Source organism: Macrosteles quadrilineatus, unplaced genomic scaffold (genome assembly GCF_028750875.1).
Source record: "Macrosteles quadrilineatus isolate MER2022 unplaced genomic scaffold, UCM_ALF_1.0 Scaffold_9__3_contigs__length_116548681, whole genome shotgun sequence".
Taxonomy (NCBI): Eukaryota; Metazoa; Arthropoda; class Insecta; order Hemiptera; family Cicadellidae; genus Macrosteles; species Macrosteles quadrilineatus.
This window is the reverse complement of record NW_026542602.1, coordinates 46,061,254-46,073,003: the sequence shown is the minus strand read 5'-3', so window position 1 is coordinate 46,073,003 and position 11,750 is coordinate 46,061,254. Positions and strand designations below refer to the sequence as shown.

The following is an 11,750-nucleotide window of genomic DNA, read 5'->3' as shown; positions in this document are numbered from 1 at the left end:
CTAAAATATATTCTACTGAATGTCTAACTGGTGCAGTTTGATCACATGGAGTCTCAGACTTTCAGGTCGTTTTGTCTTGAAGCTGCACACTGAACAGCTGAAGCTAGGGGCGATTCCACACTCAAACCTGAGGTGTTTGTAGATACTTGGTTTGTGTTTGTAGCAATGGCCGCATATTCTACATTTAAACAACACTGAACCATCTGTCATCCTCCGCTCCACTATATTCGGTCTAATATCTGCAAAGAAAGACTGCTATTTACAAAGTAATCTTTACTTTCAATATAACTTTAGTTGAATATTTAACAAAACTAGTGATATAAGAATATTTATTGTTGCCAAACAAATGTAACACAAATATCTAGGTACAGAAACTATGCCTGATCAAACATGCTAGGTTAAATAGTTTTTTTCTACCTGTTCTGTGACTCAATTGCAACTACCAACTATAATGGTTAATATGTCCAGTGTTTGTATATTATGGCTCAAACCAGCTTCTATTTTAACCACTCAAGGGCTAATAACTAATAAGAGCTTTTTATTGGCTGTCTATTGAGGGTTAAATACATTTGAAAGTTCAGAAATAATGTTCAAAAATAATGTAAAAATTATTGCTGGTTTTATTCAACTCTTTAGACATAAAACACACACTTAATAGGCGGATTACAGAAAAAATATAAAACATATTTTTGTAAGAAAAAATATTTCATTTAGATATATTGTTTTTGCAATGTAACATATAATAAATTATATTTCATTGCTACAGGAAATCCCATTTATTCTTGAAACAAAGCCATACATTGTTCATTTAAAATTACAATATAAGTATAATATTTTACATCGAAACTATCTAGAAAAAGTAGTCCTAATTTTTTCCACATGTTCCTGATTATTTTTGTCAATAGTGTAATTATGTATTCTGAATATTTGGTTATATTTAAGATTGCATAGTTGATTTGTAGAAGTATTGTTGAAGTATTTTTTGGTTAAAAAGACATTTTTACATTTACATGATCTGTTTGACCTAGAATTGACACGATATCTACTGCTCAGTATCTAAATACCTTTCCCTTTTACATCATTTTTTAAAGTGTCCATGCTTCATTGCCAAGTGAGTCCGCATGTTGCCAGCCTGTTTTGACTTGTATGGACAAAGATGACACTGGAACTTTGGCTCCTGGCCGCATTCAAACTTTAAATGTTTATACACCGATGTTTCATGTTTGTAGACCTTTGAACACTTCTTGCATCCGTAAGTAGCCGAGCCGTCTGGTAGAAGTTGAACTTGAATCCATTCTTTTATTGTGTCTAGCAACACATGGCAAATTAGTAACAAGCAATAATTGTAAAAAATAAGGTATTTGAACCTTAAGTGGACCTGCAAAAAAGGTTATAATGTCCAATTGTCTATTAGTTTAAGAGTCAATTTTTTTCTTGTTTGTAAACTTAGGCAACCATAGGCAAATTATGCATTTTAACAATGTTCAAAATTGTTTCAGAGATAAAGCAAATTATACAATACCCTTTTACCTTAAAAACATTTTTTTTTACAGATAGTTGGTGAGTAAAACTATTAATTTACAATGAATTAAATGTGTTAACCTATACCTAATAAATCATTAATTAGCTATTTAAAATCAAATATTTATCAACCTTTTTGTCTCTTGTTTACAATCAGACTGTCGTTAATAATGGAAGAATCATCTGTTTTCAAATTACAATTTCACATTAAAACTGTTATAAGGAAATAACGTCAGCATCACTGGATATTTAAAAGTTAACTCTAAGGATAAACCAAACTCAAGACTAGGGGGGAGATGTCAAAAGAATGGGTGCCCCCCCCCCCTTCTGTCACCTCTTACGACAAGCAGGAAGTACTGCGGTATATCCTAATGGAGTCGCACAGGAAGGTCAAAAGCTTTCAAAAGACACCTTAAAAATGTTTATTGTAAAAAATACTTTACAGTCAAAATCCATTCCATGCAATTATATTATGTTCGGATATTTAAATGTAATTTATTTAGTGAACAATTTTGTAGCGTTGTATAATTTATATCAGAGCATCCTATAAATATAAATAATTAACAATCAAAAATACATTTTGGTTTTATATATTATTACTTTGAACACACTTCATATATTTACAATCCAGATTTTGATTTGTTTTTAAAATCCTCTTGTTTCTGAACACAAGTTTCTGTACTAAACTTTAAGTTTGTCTCATTACATAAAAATGTGAATGGTTAACTACTACTATACTACATACAAAATTTAAAACTTAATCATACGTATTAAACAATGCACTTGTAACGTCATACACCGTTATTACTAATAATATCTACAACTGAAAATTTAAGTTCTCTCCAAGTTTCTTCTGCCTTGGTTCAACCACAATATTCGGTTTAATGCGCTTTCTTTTCACAGGATTTTTTGTTTCTTCACACCCTGTCAAACGTATATTTTTCTTCATTGCTGTTCCGACTTCTCTTTCTTTTTGAAGAACCTGAATGGATGCCCGATTGGGTTTTTGATTCCGAGACAGCTGTTCTTTATTATTAAGGGAAGAATCCAATGTACTGTTAATCTCGACATCTGAAGAAATGTTATCTGTAGAATCTTTTTCACGGACAGTGTTAACATCTGTTTTGTTGAGATCATCATTTTCAAGCATGTTTGTCATGTCTTCTTCAGTAGGACCTTGGAATATTTCATCAGTAATAATTTCACTTCTTTTATTTTTGCCACTACCATCATTTTCTTTGTAACTGACAACACTGTCTTTATCGACGGCGGGTATATAAGTTTCACTGTTAGTATGTTCAGGAAGACTACTGGAACCAGCCAAAGCATGTTTATGGCTGCGTTGCTGATGCTTTTTCAGTGTCCTGGTATTCTGACAAACGAAGTTACAATAAGGACAACTTTGTGTGTTTCTTTTTTCACACCTGAGTACATGTTTGCGTAATTGATTTTTTGTCGTAAACCGTGTTCTACAAAACAGACATTTGGTTTTTGGTTCGTCTTCGCCAGCATCTTTCTGCCCCTTTGCTGAAAAACAAAAAAAGTGTAATGCAATAGGAAGGTTTACCAACGCTTCCGTAAGGTATATAAACCCAAGATGGAGTAGGCTATATTGTATTTTTAAGCTACTTGAGTAATCCAGGTAATATTTCTAACAGCATCAAGGATAACTTTAAATTTAATTTAGGTTTAAATATAATGTGAGGAATATTTAGGTATAAACTTAGGAATACATTTAAAACATACGGCAGGATTCATTGCACACTTTTTAACTTTTTTAACAACTTTATTGATAAATAACATATACATAAACATTTTTCAGAGACGTTCATAGGCCTAATTAAAATTTTATGAAAATGTTATATCATTTGATATATTGTCACGCAACAAGAAAATTCAAACAATATCAACAAAAATATTATCAGGTCTCTAAATAAATAATAACATCTTACAAATATAAATGTCAAGGGTTTCCACATATAAAATTCATGAAAATGTTATATCATTTTTTTATTTTGTCACGTAACAAGAAAATTCAAACAATATGAACAACAAAATCTCAGGTCTCTAAATAAATAATAAAATCTTACAAATAGACTCGATAAAACAATGTTTACCAAATATATACTGGAAAAATAAAATCATCAAAAAATAACTAAACAGTTTTAATAAAAAAATAAAAAAAAATAAAATTTGATTAATGTTTCCCATCAGAACTTCTTTTTATGATTTTATGTATGAGAAACATGTGTGATTTCAGTGAACTTGCACGCTTTGCTCTGTAAGGGCACAAATCACATAAAAACATCGGTTCTTTGTTGCATTCATATTTCTGGTGCTTGGTGAGCGAAGTCTTATGCTTGTAGCGTTTAGGACAGTGTTGACAGACGTACATGAGGTCTCCAGAAGGCGTTATTGTGGTTGAACAATCTGAATGTGTTGACATATCTCCTGAATATGTTGAATCTCCTAAATAAGTTAACGCATCACCTGTAAACATTCAAGAAACATGTGAGCTTTACGAATTTATTAGGGGTGTTTGATGTTGAAGAGGGTAAAACAAGTTTCATGTATATGACTTTTTTAGTGCTAATAATGCGAAATTTGTGTGATTGATTTATGTTTTGTGTGTGTGAATATAAGTTTCGATTAGGCTGTATTTACATTTTTATTACATACAACAGGTGAATTTGTATTTCTGTTTTCATAAATTACTAACTTCATCACTTTTACGTAACTTTAGGGAAAAAAGTTTCATTTATTAAAATACTTTTACTATTTTTTTAATTTTATATTTTTAGAATCCAAACTTTAAAAAAAGTCTGAAGTATTACTTACACTACAAAAAAACTCAATTACAGGTTTTCTGTCTGTTAACGAATAAAACATATTAACACATGTAAAAGAAAATATTTAATTAATAACAGCGAAATGGTATACACAGATTTGGTAACATTTAAATACAGGAAATTATGAACGAGTTCAGTGTACAATTTATTTAACAGTTCTTCCTGAAGTTTCTGTGACGATTGCGTGTGAATTACCGTTCTGGAAACTCGTGACTATTATCTATGTAGGATATTAGTTTTAAACGAAGATATTCTGAATAATATAGTAAATATTTAAGATATATTGCAGCACAATATTAAAAAAGGCCACAACGAATGGGAATAATTTATCTTATTAACTTGATTCATTTTACAAAAATACAAAGTCAAGAGTGTTGGTGGCAGTGGATTGTCAAGCATTTTGAGGAAATAAATTCATTATTCATTTTTGTTGCTGGAAATTGACTTACCAAGATATCATATTTTTTGTAGATAAAATTTGTAATTTTTTAAAATATGTTAATTTATAAATCAGTTTTTATTTTATAATAGTTTATTCATTATAAATTTTTTCAAATAATGTCTCTTAAAATGTACAATTATTGTGACAACATTTCGCTAAGCATTATGTTTCTCATTAAACAGTTTGACACATTTGTCAACATATGTTATTGTTTTTGTACCATTTTTGTTATTTTACATGAATACTTCTGATGATAGACCATTGAGTTTTTATATTTATAGCCTTTGCCACATAAATTGCAGACGAAACATGCAGATCCGTCAGGCATTAGCTTCTTGCACCAAGTAAGCCCTGGAAACATTAAAATGTTGTTAGAGTAATCCGAAGTATGGAGTTAGAAAATATAAACTCTAAAAACAATATCTTTTCACAAACATATCAAATTTAATATTTATTTCAATTATATAGGATTAATAACCCGTTTATAAAGTTAATACATCTGAATTGCAGAACTTGAAAATCACTAGAAAAATTTACATTTGAACATAATACTTATTGCTTTCCTTGACTTATATTGAACTACTATACAGTCACTTTCTTTTACATGGAAAAAATGCAAAAATATTTCTTGTGCTGTACTCTTTAGGAAAAATTAAAAAATGTATACACAGTTAAAATCTGATTACTTACGTTAAACATGCTAAATGTTTGTGAAGGACAATAACACACTTAAAAACCATTAACATTGAATCAATATCACGTAAACTATCAATATCAACAATTCATCAATAAAGAATCATTATGCATTAATTAATTTTATAATCAGCCTTGACACCTTTAATATTTTTACTATAGGTAAGATTGTACTTACTTTTGCCTGAAGGTGTCAAATGCAGTTTATGCTGTACATTTGACGCCTTCAGACAAAAGTAAGTACAATCTTACCTATAGTAAAACATTATGTATTACCTTTGACTATTAATACTTTGTTCTTAAGATTCATTAATTCAATTCCAATAACTTGAATTCTCTAAGACAGTGACGTACACTTTGGTGGGTGTTTTAAGCCTTATATGGATTCCAGATGAATGTCCAATGACCAATTACCACAACCTTCTCTGACACCAGACCGCATAAAGACAAATGTGGCAACGCCGCAGATCCGGCCTACTGAAACAGCTGTAGCACTAATTTATGCAACTTTTATGTTGACACATTTTTTATTACCATGACAATAAGCTGACGAGTAAAACGTTGCCATAATGATTGCCACGGCCTTGTGTCAGAGGATATGTGATTAAACATTATTATTTTTTTACAAGGCTAATTTTGAAACTCCAACAATTCCTTGTGATAGCGAGATGTGTGTCGCACCATCTGGCCTTTCCGGAAAGACCTGTAAGGACACGCAGGACATTTAAATCGAGCTTCCTGGCCACACTCATACTTCTTGTGTTTGCCCACAGAACACTTATGTTTGTACCTTCTATCACAACCATCACACTGAAACAACTCTTGATGGGTCACACCAATCCCAGAGAGTGCTGTAACAAATTTAGTTTAAGATCATACTATTGATTGATGAGAGAGTATAATAAAGTGAAGATACTAAACGCATTATCGTGGTCTTCGAAGTTAAACCGTGTTATAAATAGATAAAGTTATTTACAATATGAAGATTTAGATGACTTAGGCTGATGCTTTAGCCTCGTTGCAGATAGCCATGTTCAGAGTGGTAACAGAGCACTCAAACATGGTCATCTAAAACGATGGTGCGATGTCAGCCTAAGTTACTTGTAATATGACACGGGTTTACTCTGAGCACCAAGAAATTGTACTTTTGTGTTACCATGTATGATCATACTTGTAATACAATAGCAAACACGCTTGTAAGCTTTAAGAATACTTTAGTATTTTAAATAATATCGCAAAGTTTTTATTTTTATATTTCTGATACTTTTTAACACTACAAATATTGAATTAATAACTGTAATTAACATGTGTGTTCTATTTGAAAGTCAAATACCAACATGCCTAACAAAAAAGTCATGCCCAACAAGAATATAACCCAACGTAAATATACAAGTATTTATTTGTGTTTAATTTTAGCACTATATGAGTATGTAGCAAATATTTTCTTCAAAACTCATAAGGAAAATTAATAAAAAAAACAATTCGAAACAGCAGTTAACAATTTATTAAAACTCCTACTAAAAGCAAACTCAAAGACTACTGATTGAAGTCAGCGGCATCCAGGAGGGCTGGTAGAGTGTCACAACTGGAGTGCTTAAAAACCATATGACTTTGCAGCGTGCTCTTTCGCTTTGCTCTGTAGGGGCACAACAGACAAGCAAACTGCGGGGTTTTGCCACATTCTAGCCTGGCATGGAGGTTGAGGGAACGTTTGTGTGAGTAACGTCTTCCACAAACGTCACACTTGAACTTTCCTCCTTCTGTAACTCATAATAACTGGGTCAAGCTCAATTGCTCTAAAATTTTGGGTAAATTTCAAGGGATGGGACTGTCCTACTCATGTGGATTAGGAATAAGAGAAGGGACAAGAGACAAGTTGAGACAAGAGTGGACGAGGAACAAGGGAGGAGGGTTAAGAGAGAAGGCATGTCAAGGAAAAGGAGGAACAAGGAAGAAGGGTGAAAGAAAGAATAAGGGGCATTAAGAGACCAAAAATACTTAAATTACCATGACTCTGCAGGAAGTCGCTTGGGAACTGGAATAAACAAGTATATTATTTGTTTCTAATTGTTGTATTTGACTGTCCTCCATTAAAACTCAGTTATTGGTTCTGTTCTTAATCATCTTCAAGGAACAGGACCGTTTCATTGTTCACAAACAAAAACATTAGCGGGCTGCCCCATATGAGTTACTTTCAATTTTGCATTCACTAGAGTGTGTTAAAGTTTGCAGTTTTGTCAAGGCTTTTTTATTAGGACCTGCAAGGTATTTTGTTTATAGTCATGTTTATCATGGCCTAAAGGAACAAAAGGGAATTTTAATTTTTATAAAAGGTTTTATGGAATACTGTACAACATAATTAATCAAATAAACCAAATATACCCAATATTAACTTCAAGTTTCCTAGACCTTTCATTGAGCCAGAAAAAATCCTGTAAAATATATAAACTACTGAAAATTATTTTAATAAACTAAACTTGTAACAATGGTTAACTGTCTTATTCAAAGCTTACAAAATATTTATATATTTAACTTATTGAAAATAATCAGGTTTTGAATAAGAACGCTTAGTTTTCAATCAAATGGGAAATGAAAAATCATGTAGTGCTTATTTGGTTTAAATTAGACTATGGAAAATATGATTACTGTAAAATTAATGAACAAAGTTTATCAACACTTACTTGTCATTGCCAAGCAATATTTTTCAAAATGAGAATCGATCAATTCTTTTAGCAAAAATAAAATAAAAATCGAGTACAGGTGAGTCTTGATGTTGTTTAAAAACCCGTTTTGTAAAATAAATAAAACTCTTACAGCTAGCATTTTAATAATAGGAAAATCATTTAAGTATTCATACATATGAAATAATTGGGTAATGTTACACCAAGGTACTGCAAACAAAAACACTAATGTCATATATGGATTATAAAAACACACACAACGTTTTGTAAAATTGAATTTAATGATTAGCAAGCATGAGCTACAAAATAAAAATTTGTCATTTACGCCTTCTTGCGTCTTAAAATAACAGTGCCTACAAACCACACATGTGAACTAAATAATACTCAAACACACCAACATTAAATCCAAAATATAAAAATGTAAAAATACAACATTAAAACTTATTGACCGAAATCACACGCACGAAAACACTGATATAATAGCATCTTAAATAGCAGATTATATATTCATTAATGTATAATTAATTAGTCTAATTAATCTTCTAATTATACTATCAAATCATATTTTATATGACACAGTATGAAGTAAAAAAAGTAGTTTAGGAGATTATACACCTTAAAACGTCATGGACGTACATTTTAAATAATTATGGGAGTCTTAGTGAAATTGGAGATTCACAATTTTAAGCTGTAAATTATTTCATTAACTACGATAAAATTATAAACGAGTTGAGTTCGTTCATAAAATTTAAATACTGAAAAATCAAACTCAAAATAGAAACTAACAGTCACGAATAACAAAAAAACTTAAGACAAATTATTGCAACAATATGTAACCTAATCATTTGAACACGTCATACTATAACTAAAAATATAATATTGAATACATAACTGAAACTAATACAGTAGCCAACACTAACAAAAACTAAACGAATATACTTTTTCCTAAACAAATTAATTTATCTAGTTCTAGATAGGTCTATGTGATAACAAAAAATAAAACTCATAACCCATAAAAAATAAAATAAAATAGATCTGTATTTTCTGTAAATATAGTGTTCTATTTTATATGCATATATGTGTTAAACACGATTCTACTTTATAAGAAGAAAATCTTTAAACTTAAAAAATAAACATGGTATTAGGTTACAAAATGGCTATCTTTGGTTCTATTTGTCTACACTTGAGTTTTGTACAAGTTTGTGGTACAAAAATAATAAATTGTTCAGAACAAAACTGTTCGTGGCAGAGGTACAATTTGAATTATGTATAGAACCATATATGTGTACACATGTACAACATAAACTTCAGTTTATAATGTTTAATTCTATAGTTATTTTTATCAGTAAAAATTGTATTTTGTATCCTTAAAAAATACTAATCTTACTATTTGATTCACAATTAATAATAATACTCGTAATTTGCTTAATTCAAACAAAACCATTTCCAACTTTATCAAAAATCCAACATTACTATTACAAACATTCAGATCAAATACAAATGTATTTATTTGGTGGGGCAACATTAAAAAGGTACCTACACTGTGCCTAAGACTGGGCTTACGTATACTATATAAAGTGTTCAAGTGAAATCTTGTGCTAAAACACTAACCTACAAGTTAAAATTGCATTACAAACCATACACACATTGACTACAGCTAAGCATCAAAATATACCGAACCACATCTATTTAAAACTAGAACAAGGTATTAACATTAACCTTTCATTATTTTGATCTTTCAGTACGAAAAAAATGACTATATAAGAGGCAGTGTTCGCATGAACGGTAAAGGAACTTACAGCTGCATGGTAATGGTGTTTATTTCTTTTCTTACCACTTTAGTCTTATTATCTAGCATTATTTGCAGATTATGCGTTATCCAGCTAACGTTTACTTTGTATATTACTGAATAAATCGCTAATATTCAAAAAGAGATACTAATACCCATATTTACAGGTACTGTTCCGTACTAAGTGACTAAGAGACAGATAAGAATAAACTGGTTGTTGAAATGTATCTTTTTATAGTAAAGTTCAATTATCTTTGTCAGTTTTCTGATACAATATCTTGTTGGGTACAATATTAATTTATAGTACCCATTGAAAATTATATAGATTAAAATAAAAATATTATATATATAAACTTAAAATATAATTGGATTACAACAATTCTATCACCATCAAAGCCTAAATCGACCACAAACCCCGAAAAATGATCTCCTTCTAAAAAAGTTATTATCATTTTTTTACTTACACCCATAAACTATAATCAGTCTCATTTAATTGTATGTAAAGATTAAACGGTTTTCAGTGTGTTTAGTTATATCAATAGAAATAAAAAACAAAATCCTTATTATAATAGTCTTAAATTGTGATTTGTGGAGTTAATTCTATCTTTTAAATTTATTATATATGGATGAAAAGCACAGGTAGCTTGTGTATCATATACCACAGCAATGACAATCCCTGAAGAATATTTCATATACTTTGGGATATTTTGGAAACAAGAGAGGAGTTATATATAGCAAAATATTAAACATATTTGATCTTAAAGAACTATGTTTTAGGATTGAGAAGCCTCAAGAGATTGCTGTAGTTGCCTCATAAGATCTTTGTCAGCTTAGCTTGTTGTTAGCTTAGCTCTAATTTTGATACTCTTTCTAAACAAAACATAAAAAAGTTGTAAATAAATTCTCAGATTGGAGAGGGTGCAGAGGGAAACAAAATTGTTCTAGGTTTCCTCGGCTTTCTAGGCTTTTTGGGCAATTGATCACGTAGTTCCTTGGGAATATGACGATTCCGGATGTGACTTTTCAAAGTGCCTTTATGTTTCGCTGCATAGTCACACTCCCCACATTTAAACTGCGGCTCTTTTCCACATTCGTAGTTCTGATGTCTTCTCAAAGCAGCAGTGCTTTGGTACACTGCTCCACAATCGTTGCAACAAAATCCAGGAATAGTGTATTTAGCCTCGGCGTCCCAGTCGTTTTCACTCTTCTTCTTAATTTCAATGACAGGATAAGAAGCAACTCCGAGTTTAACAGGCTTCAGATTGCTCTCGTCATCTTCTAAAGGTCTCTTTCTTGGTCGGCCAACGGCTCTGTAAGTTTTGGATTTCTTTGAGTTCTTCACTAACTTTTGCAAAGTTGCTGCAAAGTCCTTTTCTAGATCTTTTGATCCTGAGGAGTCTTCAAAGTCGGCCAGGTCTATTTTAATTTTTCTTTCCCTTCTTACCATCTCAGAGGGGTTGTAAGTTCTAGCACCTCGAGGTTTTCGAGGGCGTCGAATGATCGGTCTATCTCCTCCATTTGACAGAGGTGGTCTCCCAACTCTTCCTCTACCCCTGCCCCTTCCACGACCACGGCCTCTCCCTCTTCCTCTTCCCCTGCCTCGTCCTCTTCCTCTTCCACGTCCCCGCCCTCTCCCTCTAGGAATGACTTCTTCACATCCTTCTCTGAATGGTCTTGGATCTTCAAACGTTTTAGGCTGATCGTCAGCAGATTTAGAATCCTCCTTGCCATTTAAGTTGTCTTTATCATCAGTACTGGTTTTGTTTTCAGTGTCG

General features: G+C 31.3%; 1 protein-coding gene across 1 annotated transcript; it reads right to left on the bottom strand.

Annotated features, from left to right (window-relative positions):
• Positions 1-847: 847 nt before the first annotated feature.
• Positions 848-8,193, bottom strand: LOC129003385 (zinc finger protein OZF-like). Its single transcript, XM_054431678.1, has 5 exons — positions 8,187-8,193; positions 7,046-7,271; positions 6,155-6,298; positions 3,915-3,987; positions 848-1,378 (listed from the first exon to the last, which is right to left on the bottom strand). Exons 1-5 carry the CDS (start codon positions 8,191-8,193, stop codon positions 1,079-1,081), a joined length of 750 nt encoding a protein of 249 aa, XP_054287653.1. The 3' UTR covers positions 848-1,078.
• Positions 8,194-11,750: the final 3,557 nt, after the last annotated feature.